This window comes from Poeciliopsis prolifica, unplaced genomic scaffold, assembly GCF_027474105.1.
Source record: "Poeciliopsis prolifica strain line A6 unplaced genomic scaffold, Auburn_PproV2 SCAFFOLD012, whole genome shotgun sequence".
NCBI classification, from domain to species: domain Eukaryota; kingdom Metazoa; phylum Chordata; class Actinopteri; order Cyprinodontiformes; family Poeciliidae; genus Poeciliopsis; species Poeciliopsis prolifica.
The window spans coordinates 12308777-12331331 of NW_026562387.1; the positions used below are offsets into that span (position 1 = coordinate 12308777).

At 36.7% G+C, this 22555-nt stretch overlaps 1 protein-coding gene across 1 annotated transcript in view; it reads left to right on the top strand.

Annotated features, from left to right (window-relative positions):
• The window catches only part of LOC129364523 (sodium/hydrogen exchanger 9-like), a 70065-nt gene continuing 47510 nt past the window's right edge, over positions 1-22555 (top strand). The window contains exons 1-7 of the mRNA XM_055037191.1: positions 1-151; positions 1023-1222; positions 5191-5268; positions 5415-5491; positions 10646-10761; positions 17531-17636; positions 21716-21854. Of these exons, the coding sequence (XP_054893166.1) occupies positions 1-151; positions 1023-1222; positions 5191-5268; positions 5415-5491; positions 10646-10761; positions 17531-17636; positions 21716-21854 (867 nt within the window). The remainder of the gene's footprint in view (positions 152-1022; positions 1223-5190; positions 5269-5414; positions 5492-10645; positions 10762-17530; positions 17637-21715; positions 21855-22555) is intronic.

The window sequence follows — 22555 nt, forward strand, 5'->3', positions numbered from 1 at the left end:
ATGTCAAGCAGCGCGAAGGGCCGACAAGATAGTGCGGCACTGTTTGTTCTCTCCGCAGTATGGTTAGCCTTAATAACAATTATCAGCGTATGGAAACTAAAACAATTCAAATACAGACTCATTAATGAAGCTGGAGGTGCAATGTTTTACGGTAAGTAACCCCAGACCCACGAATGACAGGGTAAATCGCGGAAGCTGCTGCTCAGCAACACTTCCTGGACTCAGTTCAATTAATGTGCCACAATGTTTATTACACTAAAGTTAGGACATTACAGGTGCATCTTTGTAAATCAGATTATCATTGAAACGTACATTTATTTCAATAAATCAATAAAACTAAATACAAGTAGATTTATTGCACACAGAGTCGCATAATTGAGGTTTATTCCAATCGATTCTTGCTTACATCTAAGCAACAATTAAAATAAAATAACCTGTTTCTCAGAAAATGTTCATCTTACCTATAGGATCATGTTATGGTCTGCCCATTCTTGCTCTCTTGATCTCAGAGAAATAACTTGACAAATTGACAGCAGGGATGTGCAATATACCACAAACTTGTAAAGGACATTTTGACAGGAAAAAATAGAATTGAATTATGTAAGTCCAGTGAATTGGTGCTCTGTAGGTAGGTAATACATTTTGTGATGCTCCTGCTAAAGCAGCAGAGACTATTTTATGGGGACATTAAGATGTTTCAGTAAAGAGATTAAGATACTGTATTGCCGAGCAATTTAGTTTTCCATTAGTCAGATGAAAAGTTCTATTGTGTTACTCCCTATTCAGGTCTGTGTTCACAATAAACAGAAAGCTGAAAGAGTATTTGTTTATTGTATTTAAGTCATATCATCATTACTACATTCACTAATGATTTTCTTTTACTACTCAGCCCTAAGCTGCAACAAGCATAAGGCAAAATTGGAAAGATAATAATCAGCCATTATGCATTTAATAGCTTTTTTTTTCATTATTTGATTGACCTCGATTACATTTTGCAAGCATTTTTTGTGACTCTTTTGCAGGTGTCTTTCTGGGTTTAGCTGTCAGGTACTTGTGGATGGACCGAGAGGATCATTTGGAGAACATGGGCAGCGTTTGTTCTTTCCGCGGTCTAAACAGCACTCCTCATGTCATAATGGTCAACATCTCATCCCGTGAGCACTGTTACAGACTTATTGACAAGAAGGGCCAAAGATGCTCGCAGCTCCCAAGTCGTCACACGGTAACTATGGCAATTTAGTTTGACCTTCAGCAGAGATGCATGGCAAAGCAAATCTTTTACACGGATAAGCTTTTGTATGTTGTGTGATTAGTACAACTTGAAGCGTCATGTCCTACAAACTCACTGCCTTTGAAAAGACGTTTAATTAGCATCGGAGCAGGAGTATTTGAAGCGTTCTGGATGCACCCCAAGAATTTGAATCAACATGATCCTTTAATGGCTTCTGGTTATTAGTTTTCCGGGTTGTTTTCATGGTCGGTTTGTTATTAGAAAAGCATGGTAGTGCACATAAAGAAGGGAAGACAGCTATTTAATTCATATTAGGGATTATTAGAGGACAAATACAGAAGATTGCTCTTTTCATTTGTCGTATAAGGCCATTCAAGTGAAGCAGCTTATTTTCATTCTTAGGTTGATATATATAGCAACATCAACCTCTTTGAATGCATAATTTAACCTGCTTGAAAAAAATGTCGATTCAGGACAATTTCCCATTTTGTTGTTTACATGCTGAATTCCCATAATAAGATACTTTGGCAAGGGGATATTGGTGGCAGATTGCACTGCACTGCAGAAAAGAGAGGAAAGTGTCTGAGCAGACACTGCTGGTTTTTTCCTCTTGAATAGACACCTCACACTTCAACCTGTGGCGCAGAGCACAGTAATGGATGTAGATAGCTCTCATCCTTTTTAAAATGACAGGCTCTATTATAACACAGACACTAAAGCATACAGTGATGTGTACAGTTTATGGTAATTGTAGCCTTGAAGAGATTTATGGCTGATAAAGATTTAGAGTGGTGGAAATGGGGGTAATTAATTTCATTTATAAAGGCTGCAGTGAGATCATTATACCTTAGAGATTGAAAGATTTTATGTAGGAATATGCTCCGTCATTGTTTTCTTATCAACTCCATTAGAAAAATGGTGTTTAAAATGCTGATCAGAAAGTTTTAGTCTACATAGACACATTTTCTTATGCTTCATCTTAAGCCTGTATTTTTTGCACAAACCTAACTTGGAAGGCAAAACATGGAGCCACAATTTTCTTGAAATTGCAGCTTAATTTCAATCTGCATTGTATGATTACAAATCAAATGCAATATGCAAGTCATTTGATTATCATTTAGTTGAGATGACATTGAAAAACACAGAAAATATTTGTGTTATATAGATTAACTGCACACGTAATTAATTATTTCAGGAATTGATTTCTGTAAAGTTTCTGGCCTGCATCTAATTTATGTAAAAAGGGGCAGTGAACAACTCAAACATAAATGTAACCATTTGATGTGCATAAGCTAATGAAAACTATTTTAGATGAAAAATGTTATATTATGTTATGGCCTTCACAAACATGTGGACATCTGCTTTCACAGTTGTTTTGTAAGCTGTGACTGATAGCCTCCAGAATAAGATGAATTAAGAAATGTTCAATACTAAAGAAGCTGGCTCTTCACAGACTTCACTGTCAAAGTGTAGTAATGAAAAGTTAAGTGAATGGAAAAAGTTTGATAGAGAAGAGAGCACAAGCAGCAGGGACAAAAACAGACATGACAAAATTTTACAGTTAAATTTGTTTAAGAGTTTTGGGAAGAATAGATGTGAACTATTGTAGAATGAGTGCTTCAGCAGTAACAACACAACATTTTTCTTGTTGAAACCAAGACAACATCAGAAGTAAGTCACTACTTTGGAGTGGGCTTATCCTGTGGCTCTAAAATGTTTGCTTTTCAACAGCTGAATGGTTCCAGCTGTTGTTCCAGTAAATATTAATTGTAATTAATATTTTCTTGGTGTAAATAACAATCTTTAAAATAAGTGTATGACAAATTATGTTAAATAAAAATGAGCTGACACGTGGAAAAAAGAAATTAGAATTTACAATAATTAACAGTAAAACCACAGAGCAAATGATCAGAATTTATCCTTGAGTAATTAGCACAACAGTTTAGAAAAAACATCAATATACTAGCATCTGATTTTATATTTTAGTGATTTGAAGGGAGAAATTTGACATATGAAAAGATTAGGTAAGTTATTTTCTGCACTTCACAGATACACTCAGCAAGCATGAATGTGGAGTGTGTTTAGAAATTTGTTGATGAAGCTTAGGGGGGATGTTGTGACCAGTGACCAGCTGTGAACCTTACAAATCATCCAGGCCAAGTGTAACTCTTTTCTAATGGCTTTGACTCCTTGGCCCATTATGAAAGCCAAGGTCTCATTAGTAAACCAGCAAAGACTACCACAGAGGCCATTACATTAGTCAGACCGTGTGTAGACTTTGAGCCATTAGACCTGATACATATGGGGAGCGAGCAGAGAGAGATAAGGATTTCATTGCATTACTGAGTCCATTATGTGCCACTGGGGAGAACAGCATTAAAGTTTGTGGTCTGATTAAATTTAGCACTGCTGAGCTGAGAAGACAATTAGTGTATACAGCACACCTCCATCCTCAACGTAGTGGTGCAGGTGGCCCTTAGAATAAAGCTACCAGATATGCATAATTTACTCGCTGCAGTGGCCATATTGGTTTGTGTCATGCATATTTGTGTTTATCTTATATTTTAAAAATTCATGGATGCTGTTCTTTTTTGGCAATTGCAGCCACACAAAAGTAATTTATAGAGTGCTAGCTTATGGGTGCACAGCAATTTGTAGATCTAGTTTCCTCTTTAAATGCAGAATTACTCAGAAAGCATGCTGGCTCGCTGGTTTCTATAATGGACTTTCCAATATTGGATGTATTCTGTAATTTTATGAAACATGCCAGAAATTCACCTCTGGTAAATATTCATTAGAGTATGACCATGTCCTAGATCAAAAACGTTAATAGAGGCTTTCATCTATCCACTTCTTTGATGCTAACTAAAACTGCCCTTTTAGTTAGTTTAAGGGCAGTTTTTGGTTGTTCTCACCAAACCTCATCATTTGGACAGGACATATGACGATTCCATTTTTTTCCCCTTAAAAGCATATATTTTTAAATAAAACCAGAAGGTTGCTGCAGTGTATTTTTTCTTTACAAATCTACCCACAATGCAAATTAAAATCATCCAAGAGTGAAATTGTACATGGAATTCTGCCTTACAGATTGGCTGGTATTGCATCTCATTGGCTGAGATGAGAAACATTCAGAGAGGATATAAATACAGAAATGTCTCACAGTATGGCCACTGTTTGTGTTCAAGGTAATTTGCAGCATGGATTTTATTGCTAATTTATGGCACAGCTCAGCTTTAATGGTGGTACTTTCTTATCTGGATATGTTCTAGAAGCTTCTTGGATACAGACAGCTATAATTTTCATTTTGCATTGTGCTTTTCATTAATCATATAACCTCAAGACACATTGGCAGTGTGCTACATCAGTGCACTGTCATAAAATCACTAAGTGCAGGAGAGCTTTGAGGCAGCTAATACCATCAATTCCAGCTTTCAGCAACAATGTTCATTCTGGCACTCTAATCAAAATATCTTATGTTCCTAAATTTTTCTGACAACACATCAGACATTTCTGATATGTTTTTATTTTTTATAATTCATTACACCCTATTGCAACCTTCTTATTCGAGCAAAAGAAATGTCTTGGTGCCTCAAATCATACAGAGAACCTACTTTTAATGGAAACTTTACATTTATTAAAACTTTGCTTTCTTTTCGCTTTAAAAGTAATTCAACAAAGAGCAATTTTCTAATATATATCTGCATGCCTTTATGTGAAGTAAGCAAATAAAACTGTTAAGACTGATTTATCATTTTATTGACAATCAATCTTTCTTACCCTTGAGTGATCACTAGCACAGGAAAAGAAGCACAGAGATCTCTGTACATCCCTTAAGATTCAAATTTTATTCAAAATCAATGCAAAATGAACAACATTTCAGTTAAGTGTGTGTTTTTAAATATGTGAAATATTCAACTGAATCAATCATACAATAAATGAAGTGACTGTCTTTTCAGGGTATGCTTGATCCGCAAATCCTTTTTGACCTTTTCCTGCCCCCCATCATCTTCTTTGGGGCTTACACCCTGAATCAGGTGAGATAGCTGCGTCATTAAAACCACATTGAAAATTAAAATAAAATTGTATTTTGTGCTGCCTCACTTATGGATGTGTTGTTCACCATAGATCTTGTCTGTTTTATGATTTTCTGACTGTATCTGCCCTTTGACTCATGTTCTAGAGTCGATTCATCAAGAATCTGGGCTCTATTGTGACTTATGCTTTTCTGGGCACCATGATCAGCTCCTTGTCCATAGGGTAAGTGTTCTGTTCATTCACACTGATCAATTCCATGCAACAAATGTTCTAGAATGTGTATCTCAGCTTCATAGGTGATTTTCCATGTACCTTATGTTTTAATCTGTTTATGTTTTATTGTAGACACAAGCATGTTATATATGCAGGTACTCAGTTTCTCTATGTACTCATTATCCACTGTGTTGCTGTTGAAGGACAGGTTATGTTTGCAAGCTGCAGCAAAGCAGCTAGTTATGATATGAAATGAGCAGTTTTATTTCTGCAATATTTAATAAATATAGCAACTGGTTCTTAACCAGATTATTTCACTGCTGGATCAAGACCAGATTATCTGAGTTAGTTTTTCTTGATTGCTTTTGTCCAACTTACAATTCATACTCCACATTATCAAAACAGCTAACTCAGGCCTAAATAGTTGCACTCATGGTCAACTTGACATATTTTGTTTGCAATAGGCTCTAACCAGACCAAAACTTTTAAAACATGAAGCAAAACCAAATGTTACCTTTCAGCCAAGTATATAAAATTTCCAATCAACCATTACATAATGGACAACAAAATATGGTACTTGCTTGTCACTGCTGTCTAGGGGTTTTCAAAGTGTGGGAGAGCTTACCCCTCTCGGAGGGATAGACAACTGCAAAATACATTTGTACTATTGACTCTCAGTCTCATCTGCATTGGATCCATACTGGTAAAGAACAACACAGAGATGACACGTTTAAGGGCTGTAAGCAGATTGTTGGAAGTGAAAATTTGTTGGATGTACAGTGAAAAGGTGCTTCAAAAGATTATACTGATTTTGGGTGCTTCCAATAGTTTGAACAGGGGATTTCTGCTTTTTTACTATAGTTAGATAATGGAGTTTGGACTGCTTGAAGATAGACTGTAGATCCTACAGTTCTAGATTGTGTATTTATTCCAAGGGTATACCCCAGGTCCGATAAAAGTTGCTGTTTATGGGTTAGGTTGAGAACTAAGGTGTGAGCTGAGTTTAGTTTAGGTTAGGGTTAGGCATTTACACGTAATGGTTACATTTAGAGTCTGAGTCTGGATTAGGCTCGAAAATGAATGCAAAATTAATGCAAGTCAGTACAAAGTACTTATGAAGAAAGAAAGACATACTATATATGTGTGTGTGTGCTTGTTGGTGTCACTCAACAAGCACTGGAGAGTGCTTGTTACACAGATAACATCTGCACTGTTATTTATGTAACTCAGTTCTTCCTTCTTTGTTCAGCATGTCTAACAACAATAAATGCAAATGTGAAAAGAATAAAATAAAACATAATCCAAAATTCAAAGTTTGAACTGCATGTCAGTACATTGCGCTGTCAACTGCTACACCAAAAACACCACAATAATACTGTAATATTTTAATATTTCTGTATTTGCTGAGTGTACAAAGCAGAAGATGTGAGTACATTTTCTGAGGTGACTACATGAGAGTCAACAGATTGACTGTAAATGGAGAACCATGAGAATGAAAACGGTTTCCAGTGTACAATAATGAAATCAGTTTGTGTGAGAGACTTGGGCATTTATTTATTAATGTAATTCACACACATTACTTTACAATAGGCAATAATAAACCAATGTACAAAAGTTTAATATACTAGGAAAAAAATATTTGCTTAGGAATACAACATGGAAATAGGAATAGACTAAATTTAATTCATTTTTAGTTAACACTGCAATTTATTTGTCAGTCCAAGTAAGTCACTGTTATCATATTTTGGTGATGTGACCATCAGTTTTGCATCTCTGTATAAAATCTCTCCTTGCTTTTTTGTGCAAAGTGTTGTTAAAGCAAGAATAGCACAGGTGGAGCAAATAACATTAATTATGTTCTGGAAATGCCCCAGTCATCTGGTTTCAGTGTGTCAGCGTTGGTGTGGCAGCAGCACCATGCAGCTTATCAAGTGATGTATTACAATGTCTGCAAAAGCTCTTAGTGTGCTGAACTGTGCTAAAGATGAAGGTCTTGGAACCATCTGACTCTGCTAGTGGAGCGTGTGTGTGTATATATATATATATATATATATATATATATATATATATATATACATACACTCAACAAAAATATAAACACAACACTTTTGTTTTTGCTCCCATTTTTCATGAAATGGACTCGAAGATCTAAAATTCATTCCAGATAACAATATTGCCATTTCTTTCAAATGTTGTCCACAAATCTGTCTAAATGTTTGATAGTGAGCACTTCTGCTTTGCTGAGATAATCCATCCCACTTCATAGGTATGCCACATCAAGATGCTGAACCCTAACAGCAGAGTATTGCAATTCTGTCCTGAAAGCACTAGATGGCAGTCTCTGATTTTGTTAGATATTTAGACCCCTATTATCTAAATGACTACAACCACAGATAATGTGTTGGAAGTTAGTTTTTTCTTTGTTTTTATTTTTTTTGAAGGGGCTTGACTTCAGGATTAACTTTTTTAGTGCTTTGGTCTTTCGTAATAAACTTCAGTAGGATGAAATCCAGTGGTTGCTCTTATGATACTCTAAATATTTCATAGGTTCTGCTGCAAGAGGTCATTCTGAATTCCAATCACAAAAAAATGGCAATTTCTGTATGCTAGCTGCTTTATCTAGTTGTTGATTAAGCCATTATGCTCTCCAGAACAACTACTAGACATGTTGGGGAACTTATACACATGCTTCACTAAATCCAGACATTTCCATGCAAGGCAAATCTCAGCTTACTACTTCCAGTATGCATTACGTAGACTTCAAGATTGTGCAAATATAGAAATAAAACAATGAAACATGAAAATGAGTCACTCTGAAGATTTGCATATCCCTAAAGTACTACTACATAGTAGGAGGAATGCTAGACAATTGCAATTATAGCATCTGTGCAGACATACTACACTTTACATTACAGACTGAGCCAGCCCAATATTGGAGAATCTTAGTAGAATTTGACATTAGCAGTTAAAATAACAAAATAATATTTTTGAGAAAAAACAAACAAAAAAAAACCAGCAGAATATGCCTTTTAAAAACTGCAGACAACATAATTGCTCTCCTATTTGCAGAGTTGCTGTGGATGATAATACTGTGAGCAGTAAGATTCTCCGGTATCAGTCATATGAAGAGGCTTCTGACTGAAATATGTTGCTGTATCAGAGTCTCATGACAGTAACATGCCTTAGATGATGCCATCAGTTGTTGGCAAGCACTGCTCATCCACCTCATTTGCTTTTGTTGCTCTTCTTCAAGTCACTGTCTGATTTAAAGAGTGCGTCTTTCTGCCCCAGCTGGTCAGAAAGCCACAAACAAATAAATCATTTAAAAAAAATCATACATTGTAATTTCTGGGCATTTTTTCTTTTAGATTGTGTCTCTCACAGAGGACATGCACCTCAGATGAACATTTCAGACCCCTCTATGATTTATAAGTGGGAGAACTTGCAAAGTCACAAGGTGTTCAAATACTCATTTTCCTTAATGTAAATCAGCAAATTTCTAACAGGGTTAATTTCTTTCTGCTTTTCGTTCCGAGCTAAACCATAGTTTTATTGACAACATTGCCTCTGGCTTTATCTACTGCTTTGGAAAAGAGCTTAGCTTATCTGTACTATTTTGAATATTTTTATACTCTTCAAAAGCATTTCCTGCTAAACTAATAAAGCTTGTTCACTTGAACTCTTGGCCTAGAGTTCCAACTAGCTAATATAGTTTATTGTCATGTCACTTCTTTGCTTGTGAAAATTGCATCCAGTGATTTGTTTGTTAGGGAAACCCACATTCTTAAGATCTCATTGACATCCATCCCCAACTTTAGGGAAAACACAGGAAGACACAGAGTGTGACCAACTCAATTTGTCGATTACTTTATTATTAGTTTGAAGCAGAATTTGAAACTGAAGCTAAAATTATCTTAAGTCTACAGCCTTTGAAATATTCTACACTGGGTTTATAAGTCTTGAAATTGGCTAAAAAACAACAACAATTAAACTGCAATCATGTCACTTTACAGCCTGATCCAGAAATTTGAGTTTCGTTTCTATGATTTCCAAACAGTAAGTGTTTCCTCTTCTTCTCTGTTATGTTTTTCTTCTCAAACTGATTCAGTGCCACTGGGAGATAAGCCACTTACCTCAAACCCTCCCTGCTCCACACAAGGTTAGAGCCGCTGATATTTTATTGAAACACCTGTGTGGAATCTGCAAACCCATGTTTAAAACCTGCATTTAACCTTACATTTAGATGTCATAATGCAGGCTACAGATTAGTGATGTTGCTTGTAATGTGTCATGTTCGAGAACCTAACAGGCAGATCTGCCTGACACTCTCCTGCCTGTTTCTCACTGTGTGTGCGTGCGCCTGAGAGCCTGACTCTAAGTGGCATGCTCATACATGTGCATGCACACAAACACCCCACCGGTGGAAACACAATCACCCTAACCTCAAATCTCCCCTTAAGATTCATGAATAAGGCAGCTTATGTTGTTCAACGTGAGGACAGTGCTTTAAATCCTGACCATAGGGACACGGTTGTGTGCCAGCTCCATGGTAACAAAGTGACACAGTGCTCCCCAGAAGACTCAGTGGCATATTGATTATTATGGGATGTGTCTTTGCTTACTGGATTAGGACTTAACACACCTCGGTTTTCGATTCAGAAGCTGGCCTGCAGTTATGTATGTTTTTTGTTTTTTTTCTTTGCCTTCAGAGTGCCTCACTTTTAAAGGCGAGATAAAGCCGGGGACAGTTAGAGTTTGAGATTTATTCTATAGCCAAGCTCCAGGGATGATAAGAAAATTCTTTCTCTGTATTATTCTGCTGTGATGCCCTTCACAAGGTCTTCTCAAATTTTTTCTGTTAAAACACTTCACATACAGAGATTTCAGTTTGCATCCAATTATTGTTTAATTCAAAATTAAACTGCAAATCATGCCTGTAGGCTGAGAATGAAAAAAAAAGGTTGTTTTGTTTGTATTGCCGTTACTATCTGGAAAAGGGTCAATGCACCTGCTGGTTGTGTCTAGCCCCATTAGCCTGACTACTTGAGGGGTGGAAGCCCTGCTGCGTTTAGCAGGATGACTGATAGGTTTGCACCTTCCTGCCCTTCCAGAAAAAAATGACCGCAGTGTGTTTTTCTCCTGTCTGTTTGATCCCAATACTAGGGCCCTTGTCTACGGCTTCACCAGACTCATGGTGCTTCTGAGGCGAGCAGCAGATGGAGAGTTCTCCCTCACTGACTGCCTCCTGTTTGGTGCAATCATGTCAGCCACTGATCCTGGTAGGTGAACTACAGACAAAAATTTCACATCAAAGTTATTTTCCTTTCTACCAGCAGAACTCATCTGGCTTCATGCAGGTATGCTCCACACATCCCACCCAACAAGTGATTTAGATGAAAATAGGAAATGATTTTCTTTAAATATGTACAACAAAATACTTTTATAAAAAAATACATTATAAATAATCCATTGAACAAAATCGACTCAAATGCTGTAGGAATAAACAACAAACAAACAATGAAAACTGTAACCTACTCCAAAAAGAGATGCTAAGGGCTCCCAACCGCTGGACTTAATGTGTCTACATGTGTTGGTGCAATCTTCTTAGAGAATCAAGTGTAGAAATAAAGCAGATAGCAAATTTGTTGCAAAAAATAGAACAGATTGCTCTCCTATGTGAATTTCTCTCTGTGTTCTCAAGGACATGTTCAGCATTATTCAATAAAGTGACTGTGACAATGATGAAGTTCTTGCTGCAGATGAATTATTTATACCAATAAGTGATCTCGGTGAGCATCAAAGGGAGGATTTAAATTGTGGTTCAGCTGAGAGGCAATACTTTTCAATGCCACGCTGTGCTCATTCGCTTTGACCCCAGTGCACTCGTCACTTTGATTAGACTCAAACTGAATGCCTAAAATTGCAAGGCCTATAGGCTCAGCATTGTGCTGTCAAAATATAAAATCAAACCCCAGACCCTCTGATTTGTAATTCAGCATTTTAATGTCCAATCCTGCTTATGTTGGCTTAAATGTGTGGCCTTCAAGAAGATTTAGCAATTAAGCAATACTGCAAGCTGCATATAATCAGATATTACACAATTTAAAAAAAAGCAAGGAATAAGAGCTTTCTTACCTCTTAAACCTTCCCTACATTTTAATAGATGTAATGGGATTTTATGCAATAGACCATCATGAAGTATTGTTTAATAAAGAAGTAGAATGGGGATGAATCATGATTTTAAAACGTAACTGATCTTCTCCCAACATAAAAAGAGAATCACACAAGTCCAAACAATCTAGGACATGGCTGTTCACATAATGGTAACTCTAGAAAAGCTGCAGAGATCCATATTCAGGTGGGAGGATCAACAGGACAGCTATTTCTGCTCTCAATAAATCTGCTTTTTATGGAAGAGCATCCCACCGGCATAATGCTTGGCTTAAAGTGCAAACTGCACATAATTTTTAATACACCATCCTCAGAGAAACTCGGTTCTGACAGCATCATGGTGAGGGGAGGGAATATGGAGTTCATGGGAAGATGAGTTCAGCAACATACTGAAAATGATTACATTTACATAGTATGAATACTTCTGCATGGTTTTATATTTTTACATAATAATTAGTTTCAGGCAATCTAAGGTTCAATAACATCTAGCCATGACGTGTAGCTCACTGCTTCTCTGAAACTCAGTTATTCAGATTTATGTTGTGCAGCTTGTGGAGATGTGGATTAAGCATCTCCGTTTATTAAAAACTCTTTCAAATTCATGCAGTTAAAAAAGTTTCAATATTTTCATAGCTTTTTAACATTTACTATGCATGAGGCATCTTTGTTTTAAGAGTAAACTGAAATCCATGCTTTAAGAAGCCGGTTTTACACTGTGGTGTCTGAATACTTTAGCTCAGCTGAGCTACTTCTTAATTGTGTGACAATTGTATTCATTAATATATTTCTTTTAGAGTTGCAGTCATAAAGAACAGTGTTTAGGACATGCTGCAAATGCCTCTTCTACAGTGTTTGTTTACAATCGCATGTCAGTGAAAATTATTTATTAAAATAATAGTGAAGTCTCCAAACACTAAAATACCATAAAAATGGAATATCTCTGACAAACACCCACAGAATTCTCATGTCATCTTAAATACTAACCAGGATTATAACAACATAAATCAATATGGGTCTTCACAAGACAACTGCTTGTTCAGCTGCACTCTCAGGCCAGTTTTTCTGATTGTGTGGCACTTGCATGTCATAAATTCGCTATGCAAAAGCATTAACCTTGACCAAATAGCTTCCATTCTCTCTGAATAAAATCTTTTTCAGGATCCTTGCTGTAGTTTGTTTCATTTCTTACTTTTAAGCACAAAGCTGTAAACAGCCTTAAGCAAGTTTTCAGATACTTGGCATAGATTTTTGCATTTTCTTCAAAACCAGTGCCTGTGTAGTTTGTGAAATATTTTTAAATAAACATACTATTGAAAAAGGTTCATAGGGGAGAGTTAATACCTTAAATATGTTGTTGGCAGTAGGAACAAATACACGTTTAAATCTGCTTTAAATGTCATAGAAACCCAGCTTTGATGCTCCTTTTTAATATGCATCATTTTATTTTACAAAATAACCACTTTCTACTCAGTCTAACTGTTATTCCCCAATTTAAATATAGGACCAATAGTTCAGATCAAAAACTTGGAGGCCTGCTGTGCTCCATTTGTAGCTTCAGGGGTGATAACTAAAGGTCGGTGAAATTCTCACTTAACATGAGTTAAGTTCCGCAGTTCTTCCTTTCATCTTAGAGTTCGTATTTTTATAATTCTCCTCACATGAAATAGTGCACACATACATTTTTATCTGGGCACTGCAGACTTTAAAATAATACCAGATTGTAACATTTTTTAGCAGTACAAATGTAGTTTCCCTTCTTGATTATTACTCATTGAAATAGATTTTTGTTTTGTTGTCAACAGACAATCATCCCAAACCCAGTTCAAAGCTGGCAAAAAAACAAAAAAAGGAAAGGATTAGGTCCTTAAACTTTATAAAAAAAATTATGAAGTGTGTCAAAAAGTTAAGCCAGTGCCAGGACACCAACCAATTAAAATGAGCTCTCCAATTTCTGCCAGCTCTTTTAATCTGCCAGGAGTCTGCCAGAAGTTTTTTGATGACATCGAAGAGTGTATAGTTTCTCTGCAACTTCCTAAGAAGCAGTTCAGTAGATGAATGAAACCGTATAGTCACTCCAGTTTGAATAAAAGCATCAAAACATTCCGAATAATTGGTGAATGCTATTTTTTTTTCATCAGAATTGCAATTTATTCAGGGCTAGTGACTTTGTAGTATCAAACAGCATTGAACATGTTAATAAGTCCATGGCGCAGCTTTAATTAAGGAGAGATACCATCCTTCTTTAAAACCTCAGTAGGGCCACAAAACATAAACTACACCACATGAGGACATTCAGCCTTAAAAAACTCTGACCCAAAAGTTACTTTGAGCAAAATTCACAATATAACATGTATTGGATTGCTATGGAGATTAAGAGACTTCATTTTTGTAAGGTGATCAGTTAATATGGGTTATCACTTACAAATCATCCCTGTGTTCCCACACTGAACTGTTGACCATTGACGTTATCGTTAATTTTCCAAAAATGTTTCCATCAAATATACATACATTTTTTTTGATGTAGCCTCTTCTGAAATTGCAAAATGATTGCCCATCAGAAATCTTTAAAGCTTGTATTTATGACTTGACCAGTCAGAGCTTCACACATTATAGCAATTTTTCTCCACTGTTTATTTTGTATCACTTTCAGCGTCGTCTGCCTAATTTACTCAAGTAAACAAGCAGATCCGCTGCTTTTTTGCTTCACATAGTCACAATCTTTGTGACAATGGATGCTAAACGTCTACATCTGGGATAATTTGACCTGATGAGACTACTTTCCACCCTCTCAGCTGTGTTATGTCGGCAATAATTGTATACCGTCTACCTCATGGTGTTGCTGTGGAAACTGACAAACACTTGACAACTGTAGGACTGGTTGCCTTGACTACACTGCCACCCTGTTTGTGTGAGAAGAGACGATAGTTTTTTTCTTCTTCTCTTTTTTTTGTCTTGTCGCCGTCTTCTTGTTTTTGTCCATCAGCATAAGTGTTACACAACATGCTCGCACCAGTCAGGCATTATAGGAGCGGTAAGATGGAACAATTCCATCTTACCCTGAACTCAAAAGAACTCTAAGCCCATCAAACACCAGAGAGCCACATCTGTCAAAATATGTCTGAAGGCAGTTGTCTCACTATTGTCAGTCTGCTCATTTCCTGTCTTTCTTGCCCCTTGCTGGCCTGTCATTTCCCACAGGGCCAAACATTACTGTTAGAACTGACTCTTTATTCAGATCACAAACTTCACTAAGGCTAATTCTGTGGATTACTTCTGCACTATGGTCCCATCAAATGGGATTTGAATCCACTTGGAGCCTATTTCATCTTAAAAATCACATTATATATTACCAGCATAGTACTATAGTAGGCCGCATGCATCTGCATCCAGTGTAATAATAGTCTGAAATGTAATATTACGTTATTAGTATCACAAAACGTCCATTAAAGGATACATTTTACAGTTGATGCATTGTAGAAAATTAACCAACTCATTGTGAAGTGTACAGACAAGTCTAATTAGGGTCAAGATTCCTTCTGAAACATTTAGGTCACCCTCTAGTGCCAAACAGCTTACAACATCCACAAGCACAACTGGCGAAATGTGTCAAAAGCTTGTTTTTCATATATATATTTTAAGATCTGTCTTGTGTTTGTCACTTTGGATAAAATCTGAGAAATTTGTATTTTCCCCTGCACATCAAAATACCAGTAGAATGAGCGTAGCATCCGGCATCTTAAAGACTTCATAATGTCCTGGTAGCATTAGCTTTCATATTCTAGGTCCTCTGAGAGGATGCAAAATTATCTTCATTATGTAGTGGGGAAAAAATCAGCTTGATCATACTCATTTTCACAATTTTGGCAAATAAAAATCACAAACATCAATGTATTGTATTGACATGTAGACTAATTTGAATATTAAATTAAAATGAGACACAGCTTTTTATTGTTTCAAATTTTTTGTTAGCAAAACCTATTTGTATTTAGCTGTTTTACCCCTAATAACCATAAATGACATCCTACTGTGTGTAGCTTGATATCAGTGCAATTATGGATGTTCTGCAAAAGACTAAAGAATACAAGTCAAGGATAAAATTGTGAAAAAGTTTAAGTCATGGCTGGGTTATAAGACATTCTGACTCATTTTAAATATCTCTGAAGATGAAAAGATAATGGCACAACTGCAAACCTTTGAACACTTAGCTATTCACCTCCACTGGCATTCCAGGCAAGGAGGAGGTCCTCTTTTAATTACTTGCAAAATACTTGAAAGAACTTTAACACTGCACAAGAGCTTGGAAACACCACTCGTACTGTAAAACATAGTGGTGGCAGCATGATGCTGTTGAGGTGCCTGGCAGGGAAGCTTGTCAGAATTGATGGGAAGATGGGAATAAGGCTGTTAGTAGACCTGTTACAGGTTGCAAAAGACTTAAATCAGTCCAGAGAGTTATTTAAGATGTGAAGCCATTTGTGCATCTTGTCAACAATGTTCTCTTTAGACAAACTGTGCTGAAAAAATAATGTAATTCCTATTAGATTCCTGTAAGCTAATAGCACAGTGGCCAAGAGGAACATCATCTTGGTTTAAACACTGTTTATAATTTACATCTACAATCCTATGGATACCTAACATCATTATTCAAGACATACCCATGTGGGAATCTCAACTATGTACCAATGAATGTTAAGCAGCGAGTGCATCATATCAAAGCAGGGAGTTGTTTGCCAGCAGTTCATCCACATCAGGTTATAATTAACGTCTTCTGCATGTTTTAATCAGCTGATTCTAAAGCTCAAGCCTTCTTTCATTCTTCCATTAGATGCATCCTCTCATTCCAAGGCTTCTAGTTGTTGTAAAGAACACATTTATATTCATGTTTTGCAAGTAGAATCACATTGTAGAACAGAAACCTGTGCCGCTCTAACAAGAAAAGTGTAATATGCTGTATGGTCAACATAAACACAATCAGAACATCTGTTGTTTTGCAGTTGCACTTTGTTGCCAATAGGTTTAGTTTTATTCCATTTTTTAGGTATGTGCTCTGACTTCCAAACACATTTGAAGCATTGACAAAGGACCATTAATACCCAAATTATCATAAATCAAACACAAACAGCATTTATTAGCGATGCTAAGCCTTTAGTTCACACACCAGATCTTGATTCGCAATTCCAATTTGTTGCTGAAATCCTGTTATTTATTTATTTATGTTTTGTGTGGTCATACATGCTTTGCATAAAGAAAAAATAATAATAAAAAATAAAGATAAAAATACTCCAGATAACATACTTTTCAGTCTTCACCAAGAGTACATGTATGTAAAATGTATATTTATAAAAGTTCCCAGAGCTGCAAATCAGCTGAGTTTAACTTATATATGCAGAATATATATATTATTAATTATATAAAATTATAGATTCTATTTATGCCTAGGTTTTACTTTGCCACTTTAATGTCTCAGTAAATGTCAACATTAAAGAATAAACTGACCAAACTCATCAACCGATACTATAAGAGAATAACTGATCCAAGAATTTAATTTCTCGGTACTTAAACATAATTACTAGACTTTATGATGGAATGTGTTTTTCTTTGATCTTTGCCTGAACACTGTTTGCTTTGTTAGTGTTTCAGACAACTTCTCTTTCCTTATCACAATGATTTCACATTTTCCATTAGTTTTTATTGTGAAATTGTGATGTTACTGCCATTGCTTTCTCTGCTTATTGCGGTAGAGTTCCCAAATTACACTGCATCTTTGCAGAGTAATTTAGTTAATTACTTTTTCCCTTTACACCTGTGTTGTTTTAGTGTCCTGCACTAAAACAACAATTAAGGGCAGATTCTGTTTTGTTTTTTTGTTTTTTAAAGTCTCAGTCCTTGGGCTGTTGTCGGACCTACCTGTGGATTCGGATTTGCACGCCCTGCTGTTTGGCGAGAGTGTCCTTAATGATGCCGTGGCCATTGTCTTGACACAGTAAGTATTCTCTGTGTTAGTCTTTTCCCTTTCAATGAGTAAGTTTCCCAGTTTAATTGTGTGGGTGAGAGGAATTTGCCAGCTGGCAGCATGGAGGCGGACGTGTAGCGGTGGAGGGTAACTGAACGGAAGCTGCCAGCTGTACAGGAGCGGTATGATTGGGTAAAGTAGCATGACCGCCTTGATGGTATGCAGTGGGCTACATAAGCAAGTTGCCTCTGTCGATGTCAGCATCTCATTAAAGAAGTCAGGTCCTGGAGTTACAACACACTCCCAGGATAACAAACCAGGCTTATGTATGTGCTGTCAAATTCAGGCTAAACTCAGCATAAAATCAGTGGAAGCTCAACGGATTATCCATGATAACCTTTCCTTGTCCATGCAGTACAATCCTCTCATTCTTTTCCATCTGCTGTCCCATCTTTTTCTTGCACTGCTTTCAAATATGCATTCAGATGCTTGGCAGGGTTTGTCTGGTATATTTATACAAAGCCAGTCTTAAAGATGAGCAAACAGATGGCTAATTGGAGATAGAAATAATTCATAATTCACCTACAGAGAAGTATATAATGAATCCAATCCATTTTTAGATTATTGCATATAATGAGTTGTCACGGTATGTGCTGTACAGCACTGTTCGCTTGCTAACTTAATGTGATAATGGAAGATGCTAATTCCTGAGCATCTTCCCAGACAAAGCTGCATAGTGCCACATTTGTTCATAAAGTGGCGTGACTGTCCCTCATGCCACCTCTCGTCACTTGACTGCTGTGCTGAGGCTCCTCCACACAAAGCTGGACCTTTTTACAGAGTTGTGTCGATTCCTGGCACCAGATTTCTAACAAGCTCGGGAAGCAGCTCACTGATGTGCCCTCTCCCAGGCGTGTTACCCCACCACTCAGGCAGGTCCGGCATTTAAAAATGTTGAGGTTGGGGCCTAAAGCGAGCAGCACCAAACCTTTGAACACACAGTCTTTAGTATTGTACGCTAAAGAAATTGACTTGCGGCCAAATTAAGTGTGCTAACCCAATCGGAGTCTTTATTTCCACAGAGGGGGTAATAGATTTTCCTCTTTTCATTTGCAGAGCTCATTAGTGACAACTTGATTGATTTCTCCCCTCCTGACATGGAAGTAAAAAATGCTGTGCTGTTACTGGCTCGTTTCAACTTTAAGCTACGAGTCAGACCTTTCTGTAAAATGTATAAAATCAATCAAACCCATGTTAAGTACTTTTTGTCTCTTTTAAAATAACATGGCATGTTAAGATTTTGTGTTTGTTTGGCTGTTAAGGTGTAAATATAATGAAGGAATGTAAAAGCAACCCTCCCGAACCCAGCTACATGCATATTCCTCTGATAACTTTACATAAGCCTTAAACTAACTGATCAATATTTTAAAAAGCACTTGACTTTTCTTTTTCCCCTCTCCATTTACATGGTTTTAATTAAATTCCTTATTCACAAATGTCTACTTGTATGTATGACCACAACCAAAATGATTGAGCCATGTTCAAAAACACCACACAGATGTTTTAAGAAAAACTTGATTACTAGCAATTTACAGAACATAATTCTGGGACAGATTTCTAATTCCAAAAACATCAAACTTCTGATGTTTTTGAAAGGCCCTGACCACCCAACACAAGTTGTACATGAGTCAGGCAGATTTCTCTTCAAGAAATAGAAGGATATGAGAACAGAAGTCAAAATATACAGAATCTTGTTTGCTAACTTAATGTGATACAGGTAGAATATGGCATTGAAAATGAACATGAAACAATCATACAGAAAATTTCAAAAAGGAATGAAATAGAAATTTTTTACAAGTTGAAGCTTTGAAGGTTGTTCTCTATGCCATACACGGCAGCAGCACTTATGACTTGGGGGACATCAGAGTGAAACTTTGACTTTAAAGCTTAAGCTTGAAATATATTGCTACTGAAATGCTTCAGAATCAACCTCAGTTTTTTTTCCCATAATTTAGTCATTGGCCAAACATTAATGTCAGCAAATGTTAGTTGATAGGATAAGTTTTTGAGGCCTCTTGTGAGGCCTCATGAACTCAAATAAAAACAAAGCATTTTTAGTTTTCTTACTGTAGTTTTATGAATTCCTGCAGCAGAAATCCAAACTTCATTACTGATTTTTCTTGTTTGTTTTTATTGTTGGCATACATTTCTCAAAAAAATATACCACAAAAAAATCCTGTTTACATATTCATCTATTTTTAAGGCCATTTACTTTACAGATTTTTGTGATCAGTAATATGAGACCTTTTATGAGTTTTACCTTACTCAGGAGTCCGAACAGGGTTGCTATATGTGGTCTGCTGTGGTTAATGTAATCATGTTATTCCACAAATGCAGCCGCCTCTGTCGGTTAGTTGCATGGCTGCTTGTCTCTGCATGCTTCACAGTTATTGCCTTCTTTCCTCTCTCACACACACACGCACGCACTCCCACGCAGTCAGTCAGATAATTTCTCTTTCCCACCTTCTTGCCTGCGAGGGTTATTTTGCACTTGGTGACTTGCATGTTGAAGTCTCACATCACTCCAACAGAGTAAATATGATAGCAGCACATATAACGTTATGCTGCTATTTTTATGATCAGCAGCAGTGAACCCTTTCTCTTTCCAACACTGCTCTGAAGTGTTTGTGAAGGAAATCATCTGGAATGTGTTGTTTTTCTGAAGCAGACTATACTTCCTTAGAAGGCCATGTGTTTACAAGTGACTGCAGGAAACTACACTTGGAGGGCTTTGTTCAGCATATTAACATTGGAAATATATGTTCTCTGCTGCAGACTACTTCACACTGAGTAATTTTCCTAATAACTGCACTTGACTCAAACAATAAACTATATAATAGAGCACTTACAACAACCATATTTTACATTACCTTGATAAACCTTCTGACTTTGATATGTTTTTTTCACATTAAAGCCAAAAGCTCCTCTGTTTGTAGCTCATTTTATGCAATAGACCAAAATGACTGTAGCTCATTTATTTGAAGGAAAAAAGAACAGTGTCTGGGCCAATCTCACACATGATTGATCAAAACTAGCAGTGTCAAATTTAATCACAGAAGGAGCCAAGACATGAAACATGGACTATATCACTGGGAGATTTAATTAAAAAATTATTTTATGCAAGCAAGAAGCTTCATTCTAATCAATGAAAAGCTTTAAATTCCTCTAGGTGGTAAGTTAATGGTGACCCAAATTTTTAACTCCATCTTTATTTCTCTTATTTATAGATAGACAGAGTTGAAACCAGATATTTACATACACAGAATAAAAAGACACAAACACATTTATTTCTCACTGTTTGAAGTTAAATCAGACCAAACATTTCCTGTTTTAGCTTAGAATTACCAAAATTATTTCTTCTTGCTGAAAAGCCAGAAAATTAGACAAGAACATTTTGTAGTAGTTTGTAATTACTTGGCACTGTGGAAAGTGGCATAAGCTTTCTTGTTGTATCTAACTCCCAGAAAGTGAAGCTTGTGTTGCACTGTCTTCAGCTGAAGTCGCCATTGTGGTGCATTATAAAATATGCAGTGTTATTGGTGTGACTGCATATTTGTAACCTTGTGGTGGGCTATATTTGATCAATGAAATAATCTTACTGCCTGGATTTGGCCTGTGAGCTTTGACCTGATCTAAGCCTTTCGATTGTAGCTCTCAGGCTGAATTCTTTGGCTCATTGTCCTGCTTGAAGATGAACATTTGACCCAGATTCAACTCCTCTACTGCCTCTCACAGGTTTTCTTCTTTGATAGCACTGGATTTACAAATTCAGTTAAAAATAGAGGTCAGAAGTAGATGTACTCAATTTGCTAATGAGGTAATTTCTCAAGGCAAGTGGTTGAACTCTATTATATTTTGGGGTATGGCAGTGAAATGGAGTGAATACAAATTCCCAGCACACCTTTGAGAGTTTAATTTGTAAAATTTATGTATAAGTTTCCTTCCATTTACCAATTATGTACATAAAATCCCATTAAAATAAATTGAAGTTTGTGGAATAGAAAGTTTTTCATTGCTGTAATTTCTCCTTGCATGTTTTTTTCTTCCAGTGCCATCACCTCCTATGACCAGATGGGAACAGGAAACGTCTTTCAGACACCTGCCTTCTTCCGCTCTGTTGGTTTCTTCGTTGGAGTGCTCATTGGCTCCTTCCTCCTTGGATTCATATTCACAGTAATAACAGCCCTCATATCCTTTCATCCCCTCCTCTTCCCTCCACCCCAGACTCAATTATCACCTCGGCATCCGCTGCAGTAAATCTACTTCCTCGACTCTTTAACTGCCCCCCCTAACAAACCCAATGCTGCACCCCTTCATCAGCAAAAGTAACAGAATGGGGTCTAAAGTGCTGCTGTGGGTTTGATGGTCTCAGAGATGTCGTGAATCACACCAAAAGCAAGTGATGAAATTTCGACTCGTGAGGCTGTCCTGCATCTTTCTCTCTCTCTCTCTGATTTTTAGTTAATTAGATTTTAGAGTGAAAAATGTGGAGGTGTCAAGTGGGGAGCTCATTTCTTATGTGAAGGGACTGATGTTTGTGTGCAGGTAACCAACAAATTGAACTTTTTATTAAAATTTAGGTGACAGCAGCCATAACATAGTATTTTCCTTCATGCCCTCTGTTCAAACACAAGGTCCTTATAGACTGCTTATGGCAAACACAAGGTCATTAGCACATCCATATGTTTTGTTTTAATGCTACGAGGCATCATGAGGGAAATAAGCAGTTAGCATCTTATTGTAGTCTCAATAACAGAGATCCCAGTCTGGGTTGCATCTAACAAGGAAATGTAAGGAGCTTATCTTTGAGATTATTTTTTAGATTTAATTTTCAGACCTGAAGGAAGCTTCGTCATTACCATAATAGTTGCTGCAGACGTAGTTACTTA